Source organism: Mus musculus, chromosome 13 (assembly GCF_000001635.26).
Source record: "Mus musculus strain C57BL/6J chromosome 13, GRCm38.p6 C57BL/6J".
NCBI classification, from domain to species: Eukaryota; Metazoa; Chordata; class Mammalia; order Rodentia; family Muridae; genus Mus; species Mus musculus.
In genome coordinates, this window is record NC_000079.6 from 99,429,059 (window position 1) to 99,444,362 (window position 15,304).

A 15,304-nucleotide genomic window follows, 5' to 3' on the forward strand; every position below is an offset into this window, starting at 1 on the left:
CTTTGCTCTCTCTAAGCCACACTGGGCCAGGAGGTGAACCTTTAAGCAGAAGAGGAAGGTGGACGAAAGGTAGAGCATCAGTCCACCATTTCTGGTCTTCCCAGCAAAAGGACAGACAGAGAAGCGGGCAGGCTTTCAAGTGACCCCACCTACCTGCCGTTGCGGTCTTCGCTGATTTGGATGCAGAGGCGTTAGCTGCGTTCTTGGTCTCCTTGTCCTTCTCTTCTCCGCGTGTGGCTTTGACCTCAGGAGTGGTGGTGGTCTTTGTAGCTTTTTCCACGGATTCTTTCTTCTTGGGAGAAGCCACTCTGGACACCTTGTCGGAGGATTCCTTCAAAGCTCCTGGTTTGGGGGAAGCTGCTAAAGGCTTGGACTTCCCATCACCCTTTTTGACAGGTGAAGAGGACTTGGTCTTTGTGCCTGGCTTCTTGGTCTTGGTCTTCTCCTTCAGGTCTTTTTTCAGAGCCTTGCCTAGGTTCTGATCAACGGCCAAGGCGTCTGGGTCCACCATGGACACGTCGGGGTGGCGAGGAGAAGGGCTTCGGTCTTGCATGGGGGCTGGAGGTGGGTCCATGTGTTTGTATGTGACGGTTTTGTCTGTGGGGATAGTTTCTGACTCATCTTCAGAGTCAATATTGGCGTCGGCTGTGATGGAGGGGCACTCTTCCGTCTCTGGGGGAACATCAGAGTCTGTCTGGGATGGGGCTGACTCACTGACTGAGGTGGGTGGCGTTTCATCGCATTGCCTGCCCTGTTGTTTTCCTCCTGAAGGTGGGGGGGCTCCTCCAGACTGAGTGAGGGGCTTCTCTGATTCTTCAGTGGGCTCTTCACCAGCAAACCACTCAAGAGGATTTGGATTAATGAAGGAAGGCGAGAGCTCCGTCTTGGGATGCTTGAATTCACAGGAGGACACCAGACATAAATCAACATCCTGGCGTGCCTCTGAGGGGGACTTCTTTTCCGTAGTGTAGCATCGGTCTGAGGTCTCATAGGAGTATGTGGATGCCTGTGGGGTCTTGGTGATCTTCTCCATGGTCTCGTAACAGTATGCAGAGGTGTCTGGACTCCGTGTTGTTTTTGTACTTGTCTCGTAGGAATAGCTTTCAGACTCAGGAAAGCTGGTAATTTTCTCAGTGGTTTCATAGGAGTAGCTACAGTCGCCAAGTGTGTGGCCGCCATCCTCAGTGTCATCATAGCCATTGCTAATGTCATCCAGGAGCCTTCTGGACCTCTCAGTCTTTTCATAGGTGTAGCCGCTTACTTCAGGGGTCCGTGTCGTCTTCTCGCTGATCTCATATGAATAGCCACCCTCTTCTGGGGTCCGAGTGGTTTTCTCGGTAATTTCACAGGTGTAGCCACCATCTTCTGGGGTCTTGATGGTCTTCTCAATGGTCTCATAGGAGTACCCACTGTCACATGGGGATTTTATGGTTCTCTCTGTCTTCTCATAGTAGTAACCACCCACGTCGTGGGTCCGGATGGTTTTCTCTTGAGATTCATAGTCATAATCTTCTTCATCTGGAGATCCGGCGGCATTCTCAGGCTTTTGATAGGCATAGTTAAAGTCTCCGGGTGTCTTCCCTCCGCTGTCTTTCTCCACACTAGATGTAGTCAAATCTCTATTCAAGGCCAGATGATGTTGCATTGTATCAAATAGCATTGAGGAGCGGAAGCCATAGGGCTCTGCTGTTGCTGCATCTATTGGTGGGGAAGAGGAGGCTTGGTGAGCTGCTGCAGTCTCTTTAGCTGCAGAGGTAGAATCTGAAAAGCCAGGTGAATATAAAGGTGAGGACTCTCGTGGGGTGAGTGGAGAAATATCAGATTTCGGAGAGAGCTTCTCTCCTTCCAGGCTCTGCACTTTTTCAGACGCAAGTGAGGCATATAAGGACATCTCTCTGGGAGGAACAACATCAGAGAGAGTGTCTTCCTGAAGAGGAGAGGCTATCTGAGAAGGGGTGTGAGCTGAAGAGGTGGACGGGGAAGCCTCTACCTGAGACACAGAGATGAGCTCAGACAGATCATTATCCTGGGTGTAGGATGGCTCTTCCGTTGGCGGGATCTTATGCGACAAACTAGAGTCCTGGATATCAGAGGGACTATAGTCCACTTCAGTTGGCCCGTTTTCAGTGATATGAAGCACACTGGCACCCAGAGTAGGGTGATCTGGAGACTGCCGACTAAAGTCCATAGCAAGAGAATGCTCAGGGGATTCCTGGCCGAACTCAATAGACATAGAAGACTGTTCAGATCGGTGATCTTGAACTGGTGTCCTGGATTTGGCTGTCTTGGGGGAGAAGTCTGGAGGAGAAATTGACATCGGTCTTGGGCACTCTTCTTTAGATGGAGACATTTCTGTTTCCTGGAACGTGGTAGGTGTTTGCACCACAGAAACGGACAGGGAGTCATCAACTTCTGTGGAATGTGGAGAACCCACCTCGGCATGCAGAGAAGGAGACACGTCATCTGTGGTTGGCTCTGGAAACGAACTTGTAGCCACAGAGGCAGTAGAGACGGAGGCCACACCCTCCATGTGGGAGTAGGTGTCTTCTGCCACACCCTCATCCACAGGTGTGGCTGACTTGTCTGAAACAGTGCCTTCTGAAATGGACATCTTGGTGTCTTCTTTGAAAGAGCCAAACTGACTGACGTCTATTTGTGTTGGAGATACATCTCCTCCCAATTTCCTTTCATCCAAAGCTAGAGCTGATTGAGAACTCATGGTTTCAACATCACTGGTTTTCTTTTCTGGACCAAAGTCTTCCTTTATGGGTATGAAGCCCGTGCTTTTCTCTTCCTGTTTGTCTTGGTAAAGACCAGTGGAAGTCAGGTCAGAAACTGGGCTTTCTCTGTCTGGGAAGCCCTGCTTTCCATTCTTCCCTTCAAAGGGGCTTTCGGAACGTCTGCCAAGAACCTTGCTATCAGCACTCAGGAAGTCTTCATATGGGGACTCAGATCCAAGAAGGGGAGGACTGCGTAAAGGAGACAGAACCTTCTCCACAGGAGACTCTGAGTCAGGCACAGGCTCATCCATGGGGCTTAGGGACGCTCTCTCGTTCTCATCTTTGGCCTCACTGAATTCAAAGCTCACTGGAACTGCCTGTGGCTTTTCAGTGACTTCTGTGGGTAGGTGACTGGACTTCTCATCGGTGGGAGATTGGTAGTAAGGTGTGTGGCCAGCACTGCCTGTCACAGACTGGGATGGCGACACTACTTCCAGGGTCTTCTCCTCAGGACTGGCACAATGTTCTTCAACTACTGCCTGGGTCACTCCAGGGGACACTGACCTTGCTTCTCCCTCTGCTGACACTTTAATCTCATTGGGTGTCAGAGAGAAATTCACGCTACGTTCACCCAGGGGAGTCTTCTCTATGGGGGATGGCGGAGAAGGACTCAGGGATGGACTCTTGGCTGGGCTAAGTCTCTCATCTGAAACATCTTTGATGTCTAACTCGGCACTGGCTTTCAACTCTTTCTCTTCTGAGCAGTAAGCATCACGAAGAGCAGACTTGCTGAATTTGTCTTCTTCCATGGACGAAGGTGGTGATATGGTGGAGGCGGAAGCGTTGTAATCCTTACCATCAGTGGCGTCTGTTTTTGACCCTTCTGACAATCCATTGAATGATGCAACAGCAGGTTTGGAGTACTCCTGAGAATACAGCGAGGACTCATATTTGGTAATGTTTACGAACTCCTGAGATGGGGACTCTGTCTCCTCGTTGTTGGTCTCGTCGCTCATCACATCACGAGGAGTAGACATCTCATCCATTGGCGTAGGCTCACTAGATATCTCAATGGTAGACTGAGTATATCCAGAGGTAGCAGTGAATTCCTCAGGCTGGTCTTCCCGATTCTCCTCATCCGAAGCAGTGGCCTCGCTCTCAGAGCCTCCAGGTAGGGTCTCATCATGAATTGAAGATGCAGGTTCTCGGCTAGGAGACTGGATTCCAGGTTGCTTGGCCGACGTGCCCAGGTATCCGTACTGCTCCTCTGTGACTCCAGCCTCAGCCGCCTTGTCAGCCACGGCCATCACATAATCCTCAGCCTCAGTTTTGTCGGGCTCATAGCCTTCCTCTCTGGCATCCTCTGCTTTGTCCTCCTCTTCGCCCTCTTCCTCAGACTGTTCAGCTTCTCCTTTCTCAAGCACATCATCCATGTCTTCTTCCGCCCGGTCGTCACCACTGACCACAGACTCCCTCTTCTCCTTGAGGTGCACGTCCGCCTCAGCCTTTGCGCTTTCGTCATCTTCTGTGGGGCTGTGCTTAGAGGCACTCCCGCTCGCATTGTCTTCCCCGTCCTCTTCCGGTTCCTCAGCCTCCTCAGTTTCCGCCTTCTCTTCGTAGTCTCCGGTCTCTGAGGATTCTTCAAAACCAGCTCCTTCATCTTCAAACTTCTCAATGTCATCCACGCCCTGCTTCTCAACTGGCTCCAGCTCCTCAGGGGTTTGCTCACACTCGCCCTCCCCCTCGGTGGTGGTGATTCCCTCATCGGGTGACTCAGCGGAACCTTTGCTGACTTCCGTCTCTTTCTGGATGACGTAGGCTTCTCCCGGCTGGGTTTCCTTCAGTTTCTCTTCATCTTCAATGAGCTCCAGCTGAGGCTTGATGTCCTTGGCCACATCAATCTCCTCAGCCTTTAGCTCCTCAAAGTCCTTGGTTAGATCCTCAGGGGAGGACATAAGGGACCTCTCAGCTTCCAGTTCTTTGACAGGACCACTGGCCGCTATTCCAGCTGCAGCCACCACGGCAGCTGTGGTGGCAGCAGTGCCAACAGCTGTGGCAGCTGCTTCTGTGGTCTTGCCTTCCTTTTTAATGACTTTGACTTTCCCCTTGTCCTTGAGTTTCCCAGCAGCAAGAGGCTCCTTCTTAGTGGACTCTTCTTTCTTCGCTACTTTTGGTTTTAACGCAGATGGCTTCTTTGTGTCTGACAGAGGAGTTGATTTCTTTATGTCCTTGGAGATCTTCTTGATTTCCTTTTTGGGTTCCTTCTCTTCCTTTTTAACTTCTTTCTTCTCCTCTTTCTTCACCTCCTTCTTGGCATCCTTCAGGGGTGTTTCCTTCTTCACCTCTTTCTTCAGCTCCTTTCTCTCTTCTTTTTTGATTTCTTTCTTGATCTCCTTCTTCACCTCTTCCTTTCTTGGCTTCTCGTCTTTCTTGAGGGGTGTTTTGTCTTCCTTCTTAACCACTTCTTTCTTGGGCTTCTCCTCTTTCTTTTCCTCGAGTTTTGTCTTTATTTCCTTTTTTACCACTTTGTCCTTGGTGACTTTGGGTTTGCTCTCAGTGGCTTGCTTCTCAGCGACCTCGGCTTTCACTGGGGACTGCTCTTCCTTGCTGGACACCTCCTTTTCTGTCACTGAAGGTTTACTTTCTGTCTTTACAGGCTTGTCTTTTTTCACTAACACTTTCTCTTTGCTTTCAACTTTGGGTGTTTTCTCCACTTGACTAGTCTTTGTGACTTCAGGGGTTTCCTCCTTGGACTCCTTCCTCACAGATTTACTGGCAACTGGTTTCGTGGCTGGCTTCAGACTCTCTCGGCTGTCAGCCCGCTGTTTCAGTTTGACCTGTTTCACTGGGGGGGTGGGCACCTGGCCAGTGAGATCTTTTTGGGTGGCCAGTGGCTGCTTTAGGAAATCTAGATGTTTGAGTTTCTCCAGTCCTTCTAGGATGTTGTACTGGGTACTGTTTCCGGGAAACAGAACCCGAATGATTTTCTCAGCGGGGTTGGCCGGATGCCACACAATCAAAGATGAGACTGAGGTTAAGTAGGAAATCGGGATGTCTACTTCTTGACCATTGGGCAGGATTAGTTCGGCCTTGTCTTTGTTGGTGCCAGTCCACTGTTGCATAAAATACTGCATTTCCTTGCTGCTTTTGACTGGGTTAAGCACGTACATCTCAAGCTTGCCCACTCCCATCTTCTGGAACAGGATGACAGGCTCAATGGTATTGCCTACACTTCTAAATAGAGGCTCTGGTTTCATGGACAGTTTGTTTAAGTACTGGAGAGTGAAGCATGCTTCTTCTATGCTTCTCTTCATCTTGATGTTGGGTTCTGGGTCTTTCAGGTTTTCAGGTACGTTGAGAAACACAACCCCCAGGTCAGGGGAGATGAGGTTTTTCATCCAGTCACTGTTGCTGGTGGACCCCTGGGACCGCTCCTCTTCCAGCTCTGCAATCTTGCGCTGCAGCATGCTATTGATCCCAGGCAAATTGTCATCCCCAATGTGGGTGAGCAGGATGGAGTCCACACGGTCCAAGTGCCGGATGAGCTTCCAGAAGCAAGACTTTCTCTCTGATCCTCCGTTGATGAGCATGTTGAATCCGTTCACTGCAAACAGGGCCGAGTCCCCACGGCCCCCTGGGAAAATGTAACAGCAAGGCTTGGAGAGCTTCAGAAAGCCGCCCGAGGTTGGGGGTTCCAGGATGTCAAAGGGAGAGGGGACTTCTACAGACTCTGAGAGATACTCGGTGAACTCAGAAAGTCCCTCCATTTCTGGCAAGATAGAAGCTGAGTTGAGCTTAATGTTGATGAAGTCTTGGAGATTGTGTCTGTCAAGGTTGGAGTTCTTCCAGTCTCCCTCCTCGGGACAGAAGAGGGTGAGGCTGGCTTTGTTGGCAGGGTGGGTGGTGCTTAGGAGCTCACCAATCTGGGTTTGCAAACAGAGAAAGGGGGGAAAGTGTCAGTGATGTCACCCCTGGCTTATCATCTCCATCATTGCTAGTTATTATAGGATCACTGACTTTACGTAGGACTTGGCCCCAGCACTTGGGAGGCAAATGCCAGTGGTTTTTTCTGAGTTTGAGGCCAGCCTGGTCTACAAAGCAAGTTCTAGGACAGCCAGGTCTACACAGAGAAATCCAGTCTTCAAAAAACAAACAAAAAACAAAAACAAACAAAAACCTGACCATTACTTGGCCATGGCCCTGACTAAAATATCGATAAACTTGAAGGTAGACAGCCTCTGTTCTGAGTCCCCATTTGTATTCTCTGCTACCTCAGGGTCTCTGCTCTAAGATCCTCTCCCTGTATGTTCTTGTCCCAGAACCCTGTTCCAGTTCCAAACCTGGGGACCATCTGGGTGACTGGTGTTTATATCACAGCAGTTATAAAATAACTTGAATATTGACTCTGGGTGTTTGTCATGCTAAGATGGCCTTTAAAAACTACTAGACAATCCCAGGAGAGAAGCTATCCATCACTTTACCGTGGGTAAAGTATGATTTCTTGTCCAACAATTGACATAGACCCTCCTCACCACAATCTCAACATGGCAAGGGCTCTCTCATTCCTAACTTTCACACAGAGCATATGAGAACTATCCATGCTGTGCATTTTTTGAGGGGGGGGGTATCAAGGATAATCGAAACTGCCAAGTCTTTCACAGCAAAAAAATTGAAAACTAAGTTCAGTTCCTTTTAATCTCTGAGATCCAGTCTAGCTGAGCTGAAGCAAACTGAAGGTCCAGTGTAGCCGGATGCATCTGGGATTATTCAGTCACTGACTTAAAATGATATTTCTAGATTTATTTATGTTGTTTTATGTGTATGAGTGTTTTGCCTGTTTGTGCAGCACACATATGGTGCTTATGAAGGACAGAAAAGGGTGTCAGGATGGTTGTGGACCATCAAGTGGGTGCTGTGAACAGAACCCTCCTCCTCCTCTGGAAGAGCATCCAGTTCTTGAGCCATCTTTTCAGCTCCTAACCATTAGCTTTTTAATATTTTAAAAATTTATTTATTTATTATTTTTGTTTGTTTGTTTGTTTCTTTGTTTGTTTTGTTTTTTCGAGACAGGGTTTCTCTGTGTAGCCCTGGCTTTCCTGGAATTCACTCTTTAGACCAGGTTGGCCTGGAACTCAGAAATCCTCCTGCCTCTGCCTCCCAAGTGCTGGGATTAAAGGCGTGCACCACCACTGCCCGGCTCCATTAGCTTTTTAATATGAAATATATAGTCACCTAGTTCAAGGAGAAAGTAAGATGATTTGAGAAATATTATCCTACTTTCTACCTCTTCCTGTCTTCAGAGAGTTCCTATGAAATGCAGAAAATGACTCAAAGAATTCTGAGGAAGCCAGGGAGCATGGAGCATAGAATGCTACAGTTTAAGGAGACCAGAAAAGCAAGCCTCCAGCACAGCTGGACAAGTCCCTCTCCAGACAGGGAAAATCTAATCACTCTGGAAAAAAACATCAGCCTGCTGTACACAACAAGAGAGAAGGACAAAGACAAGAGCTGGAGAGAGCCCATTAAGGAGGCAGATGGGATAGGTCAGGAGATAGGAGAGATATCACAACATCCTTGGGGCTACCCAAGAGAACCACAGCCCCTGTGTTTTCCCATAGTGCAGCTCCAGGCCTGTAGGATAAATATCAGGATGAGGACAGGAGTCAAGGGCAACAGGTATCTTAAGATACCCACTCCATGGTGGTGCTCAATCCACACCTCTGCAGTGAATGGTGAGACCACTAGGGCTTTGGCAATGCTGGCAGTAGTAAGGACCTGAGGACTAGTTCTTTGAAACTGGGGCTGCTTCCAAATGAACTGGGAAGCCATGTTCATTGGCAACAGCAGCCACACAGCAAGCCCTATTACAATGAAAGTTTCGGTATCTTTGTTTCCCCAGTGTATAACCAGATGCAGTACACTAGGTTACATTGCATTAAATTTGGTCAGTTCAATACATGCTGTCTTCCTGCAGCTGGGACAAGTGCCTGCCGATGCTTATCAGACAGAGCCGGTTATCATGGTTCTTCACAGATGGATGATGGACATGAGTGGGCGTAATACTGCTTTGGGATATGATTGTCTCTTTTGCTCATTACCTTTCCTGATTAAACGCAGACACACGGAAAGAGGAAGGAAGATACAGGAATAAATGGCTTTACTGAAGATATTGCAAAACAAATGATAATTTCTAAACCACGAACTTCTAACTACGTTTTCTTTTTTTGATTGAATGACCTGCTTAGCTAAAGAGGAAATACTATAGACAGTGTGTCTCTGGGCTTTGGCAAGACATGTAACAGGATCTTGGAACTGTGTGATAAGCAGTATTACGTGGAATTATAAGCAGTGGTGTTCCTTAGTGTCAAACAGGAGGAAGATCTGCGGTAGGCTGCTCCAAGTTCATTCCTCTGCTGTTGAGTATCGATTGACTGGGATGAAAATGGAACAGACGCGCTCATCAAAGCTGTGCACAGCTTCAAAACGAGAGGAGTAAGGGAGTGTGGGACGGTAGAGCTAAGGTGTTTAGGAAAGCTTTGGACTTAGGGCATAATGGCAAGGCAACTGTCAACAGGGAGGCATTCTAAAGGGATAAATGTAAGGGCCAGCAGCCAGCAGATAAGGATGGGCTTGGAAGATGCAGCTTAACAATATCCATGGGAAACCTTGGGGATTTTAGTTGACAATCAAATGGATTTATATGAAGCCAAAGAAGCTTAAACTTCAAGGTCCCTTACTGGCTTGGTCCTCTACTGAAGTACCATACTTAAAAGGTTTATTATTTTTCTCCATATTATGTTAATTTGAAGAATGCCTCAAGGCCCGTATTTCTTCTCCACTGACACCTAATCATGCTCTGAGAAAATTAGACTTATTTATTAACTGGACTGAGAACTGCTCAAGTTGCTGACTCTGGTGACACTAATCTGGTCAGATGATTTCTGGAAAACAGGGCCTAGGTTAGGGCAGGTCTAACAAGTTGTATTTATTTGTTTCCATTTAGTTCTCTCTCTCTCTCTCTCTCTCTCTCTCTCTCTCTCTCTCTGTGTGTGTGTGTGTGTGTGTGTGCGCGCGCGTGTGCATGTGTGCATGTGTGTGTATGTGTGTATGTGTGTGTACATGCATGTGTGTTGATGCTGGTTGTCAAACTCAGGGTCTTGGGAATTCCAGGCAAGTATTCTACCATTGAGCTATAATCATCTCCCACCCAAATTGTGACATTTTAGAGAAACCAGATTAAGCAAACAAAACTCCAGAAACAAGTCCTACTTGCTGGACCCTTCTCTTTGACTTTAACCTCTAGAGTTTTTCTTAATGCTTTCTCTCTAGAGTAAAGCATCTATCTTCTAGGCTCTAAATAACCATACTATGCAAATGGATTACAAATGGGTATCTCTCACCAGCTCAAAGTCTCTTAGCTCTAGGTTCGAATATCCACCTGTTTGATAATTCCAAGGTGTCGAAGAATGGCAAGTTCTGAAAGCTTGGATACCCCCCAATACCTACTGTGACAGGGAACACACAGGGCCTTTGCATTTTATAGATAACTAAGAAGAAAACAGAAGATACTCTAGGCTATGGGTGGGAATGATGCTATAGGTGAACTCAGGGTTAAAGTCCCTTCTTGAAGATATAATGCAACAGAAAGAAAAGCCTTTTCCATGGAAAGGTTGGAAAACGGTCTCAGAAATGTTTGCTTTTCTAATGTTATGTTTTGTTTCAAGGGTTGGACAAAGGGAACAAGACTGAACAGCAAATGACCTCAAATGAGTCATTCTGCAAACCTTCCGGGTAACCACAGCTCCAAACCTGAGTATCCATCGGTCTACTCTACTGATTTTTAAACATTTTTATTAACTGTGCCCGCGTGTATGTCTGTATAGTACATGGATCCAGTGCCCTTGGAGGCAAGAAGAAGTTGTGGGGTCCCCTGACACTGGAGTCACAGAAAGTTGTGAACTGCCATGGTGGTGCTGGGAATCAAACCCGGGTCTCTGGACGAGTAGCTGGTTCTCTTAACCACTGCACCACCTCTCCAGCCCCTAGTCTAGTAATTTTCAATCTACTTTAGCTGTAGCAACCTTTCTTCAATATTTAGGTAAAAGAAATATAGGCTGAGTTCCTCGGTTTGGCAGGGGGTAGCCACGAATTCTACCTTCCCCACTTCCTGCCACCCCACCACCCCACCACCCTGATCTAGTCTATTAAAACTGTGGCGAGCCTTTCACGTGCACTGAGCATGGCTTCCTCTGGAGAAGGTGGGGTAGGAGAGGAGAATATGACTGTCCATGGCATCGGTGGTGGCTGCTGGATGTAATAATGTGTAAGCCACTCAGAACCCACATTTATGATTACAAACCTGGAGACGCTGTCCCTTCTACAGAACTTGAAGTCTTTAGATAAGGCTTTCTTTTTCTTCGTAATTAATGGTAAAGTTGGGCACACGCACAGCCCACTGTACAAAAATTCCATTGCTAGGTCTTTAAAAAGTGATTTAAGTGGCAACTTCATAAAACCATTCTTCATTCTCAGAGAGGGGATTACTTAGGGCCCAGATGAATGGCATATGGATACCTCCTTGTGTAAAGTCTTGGCAATGAGAAAATGCTTTTTCTTACACATTTCCTTTATTTGGCAAAGGAGCTACAGAACTGTACAGGAGTTCGGGAAAGCACCCACGTGCATGCAAATGAACCAAAGGCTGAGGGCTGAGCTGATCTTACCAGCTGTATCACTTAACCACCCTACATGAGATTGGCCACTACAACTCAATCCCATCCCTTGGACAAGATGCTGACATCTGGAATGCCAGACAAAAGCCCAAGTACCTGTTATAGCACATGATCTAAGAACAGATTTTGAAAAATAACTGGTATTTGATTGACTATTCAACAGTTTCCCAGCAGTCCCACCAGGGTAAATCATAGCTCTTTCCCTGGCATTTCAGGGCAATTGAGCAATGTGGCTGTGATACAGCAGGGCATTTGGCTTAGCCCTGGGGGTGGAGGAAGCCCAGCTCTAGAGAAAGACACAGGCAAAGCTTCCACCTTAAAGTGGGAAGACAGGCTAGCTGTGAGTGTGCACAGAGGCCTCCGAGCAAGGAGCCACTTGCCAGCCAGGGATCTTTCTCACTCTGGTGAGCTGGTGCTATGTGCCTCCAGATATAGATGACCTCACACCCTCTGAACAAACTGGGGCTCCACACACTGAATAGAAATGTCCCTTTTCACACTTCCATGCTGTCTCCCTGACCTATGTCTCCGTGCGGAGAGGGAAAACTGGTGTGTCATCTCTCCAGGGTTTTCCTAAGGCCTCTAGGTGAAACCGAATGAAGCCGGACAGTTTGTGAGAGGCCAAGCCATGAGACCTCTCTGTGAAGCGTGGGGCTGAGGACGACTGAAGGCTGGGAGACACATGGTCCTTCCCAGTACACGACACACCAAGCCTGCCATCTCAGGGAGACAGCTCTGACTGCAGTAGCTCCCGGAAGTGCATCTCTCAGTCCACTCCGGCCGGACCCCACCCCAGCTTCTCATCCTGCTGAAGTCCAAGAGATCTGTGGAAAAATCTCTGAGAAAGCAGGAAAGCTGTGTTTCTCCTGGAGTTCGGTCGGTTCTAGTGTCGCTAGCACTTCTGCCATCCGTTAATGACGACCATTCCAAATGCACTCACAGTGCCCACCGACGTCTCCTCCAGCACAATGGCCGAGGTTGCACTCATCCATCGATCGTAATAGTGATCAATCCCAGGCCTAAGCAATTTTGGGCCATAGTTTTGCTTATTTCAAAGAGGCCCCTCCTACTACCTTCCCCCACACATCCAAGCAATAGCCCAGACACGATGCCCGGAACCCACCTCTTGATCTGTGAAAATCTCTATGAAGTTCTGGAAGGAGAAAGAGCCAGACTGCAGGATGAGCTCGCCAGTGTTCTCAAAGCACTGTCCGGTGAGCACCAGCAGTTTATGGCGGGCAGCGTCAGTGATCATCAAACGCACCTGAAACACAGCGAAGGCACAGAGTAAGGGAGGGTGCGGAGTAAGAGCGAGCTGTCCCCTTCCCCGCCCCCAAGTCCCAGGCACTATGACTGTGCCTGAAGCTTACTGCCAACCAAACGCGTTCATTCCGAGTGTCTAATTACTTCAGCTGAGAGTGGGGGCAGGGAGTGCTGGACAGAGCCCTGCCTGTAAGTTATTCCTAAAATTAATCATCGTGGTTATTAGTGTGCCAGTGAATCCCGTGTTGAGAGTTTTACTTCAACCCAAAACAGCAGGGTATTATTGACTTTCTCCCTGAGTCTCCTCCTCTTTTCAAAGTGGTCTTCACAGCTGGCAAGCATTTGTTCCACAGCTGTTATAAAGAATCTACTAGCAGCCTGCAGCCTGCAGCCTATGAGGCCAGGTGAGACTTGTGGCTATGCCAATCCAGGTCACCCAGCTAGCTTCAGAAAAGACATGTTTCCAAGCAGGCCTCAAGTTCCTACCCAGGATTCCTTTCTTGCAGTCCTTCCAGAGCAAGCACACCATGACAAATGCAGACTGCAGCGTTTGCATCAAGAAGCTTGACGGGACAGGGGACAGAAGAAAAGGCGACCCTTGAGTGGCGATCTGAGAAACTGAATTGAAAATAACTTACGCAAAAGAACCTTTGCTGGCAGGGAGGTGGGGGAGGGGGGCCAGTTGTCCTCTGCGGGAGCACTACCCTCTGAACCAAGGTTCTGAATTCAGTTCATGAATGTTTAGCACACACTACGTGCCCTGCATCATGTTCTGCACCAGGGAAAATTCAAAACTAAACAGGCCATGACCCCTGCCCATGAACCCCACAGGCCACACTCATAGAAAAGCATGCATACCTAAGCAGTTGTCTCAGGCTCATGTGGCCCACAAAGTAGCTTGATACTTCCAACAAAAGCTTTTAAACAAACAAAAAACAACCAAAAAACAAAAAACAAAACAAAACTCCTGTTTCACAGCTAGGCAGTCTACCTGGGTACATACTAGCCCTCCGGCTTCTGGGTGACAGAAAGTGCCCCTGGGTTTTCTGTGACTTCATGCCTAATTGGATTGTCAGAGCTTTTGCACGCAGAAGTAGGTCAAAACAGGCCCGATTACGATAGCCCCAAACCGAAAGCAACGAAAGTGGCAGAAACTAAGAAATGAGTTATCAGATGTCTACAAAAGGATGCCACACAATGGTCGAAAGGAGTGCGGGACCAACGTGCTACACTTGGACTAGATCATGACGCCACTAAGCTAAGTTAAGCTCCACAAAAGAGGCCACATGTTGTATGATGCCATTTGTATGAAATGTCTAAGACAGGAAAAAATCTGGAGAGAGAAAATAGGGATTGTCAGAAGCTAAGGGGCAGTGGGATAACTGCTAATGGGTTTAGGAAATTTTGGGGAGTGACAGGCATGTTTTGGAGTTAAACTGCTCATTTTTATAATAATTCTTAAAAAAAAAACACCCACAAAACTACACACTTTCAGTGAATGAGTCTATGGTTCATGAATTACATCCCAATTTGAAAACCTGAATAGTCAGAGTTGCTAAGACACCGGCAGAAGACACACACAGCCTAGGCTAGGATGTTGCCAGGGCCTTTGGTCCTTAATGCTCAGGAAGCAACTCTATCTCAGAGGAGGTGGAAGAGGAGCTCTATCAACGCTTGGCCTGAGGGGACCAGAGATTCTCTTGGCTTCCTCCAAATTCTTATGTCAGGGTGGGTCCTGAAATTGCCAATTACTCTCTCTAGTAGTAAGTATTCTCATGTGATGCTAATGATACAGCAGCAGGAGCCAGCATGTACATCTTAGTCACTATGTGCCACACTTCTTCTAAGCCCTGAGCACTTCAGAGAGCATTACATAGGAGCATTAAATTCAGGGGCTATTATGATCTCCTTCACAGGGAGGGGCAAACCGAAGCAGTAAGATAACTTGACCGACCTTGGATGATGAAACCAGGTGATTTGACCTGGGCTAGAGACCATGTTTCTGAGGCTGGCCTGCCTTCCAAGGGTAGCTAGTGCTGGCCTGGATCTCTCTGAACAGGGATGCTATTGGGATGCTCGTCGTCTCTGAGTTCCATCCCTGTATGTGCCAGCCTGGAGCTTGCCGTCTATTTCCTCTGCTACATTCTTGCTCTGCATCCTGGCAACAACATACCCAGTGCATACCCCCCATTCTACACCCCTCAACAAACATGCTTCCAGCTGGCACTGTTCGCTTGTGTCCTTAATTGAAAGAGGCTTCTGGTGAGCTGGTGCTATGATACTAGATGCAGAGAAGCAGGCTCTGGGCATCGAGGAAGCCTAGGACCTGGGACTTACCCCTTGTACATCTCTCTCCAACTCCCCCACCTATCTAGCCCCTTTGATCAGCCAAGTCCCCATCCTTGGAGGCTCTAAGACCTCCCAGAACTGAAATACTCACCTCAGTGCTGACGGCTTCATCTGAAGGGTTGATCAGAACGACTGTTTCTAAGACGTCACTTCGGTGATGAAGAATCTTTTGTCCTGAAGGCACAAAAAAAATACACAAAGAAGAGACCTTTAGCTCTTCCAGATGAAAGCGGCTCGCCT

The 15,304-nt window shown here is 47.9% G+C and overlaps 1 protein-coding gene across 2 annotated transcripts in view; it reads right to left on the bottom strand.

The window, feature by feature from the left end:
- Map1b (microtubule-associated protein 1B) overlaps positions 1-15,304 on the bottom strand; it is a 95,139-nt gene that overhangs the window by 7,595 nt on the left and 72,240 nt on the right. For both annotated transcript variants that reach the window (NM_008634.2, XM_006517548.3), the window contains 3 exons: positions 15,156-15,238; positions 12,576-12,716; positions 154-6,643 (listed from right to left, as the gene is read on the bottom strand). In NM_008634.2, the coding sequence (NP_032660.2) occupies positions 154-6,643; positions 12,576-12,716; positions 15,156-15,238 (6,714 nt within the window). The remainder of the gene's footprint in view (positions 1-153; positions 6,644-12,575; positions 12,717-15,155; positions 15,239-15,304) is intronic.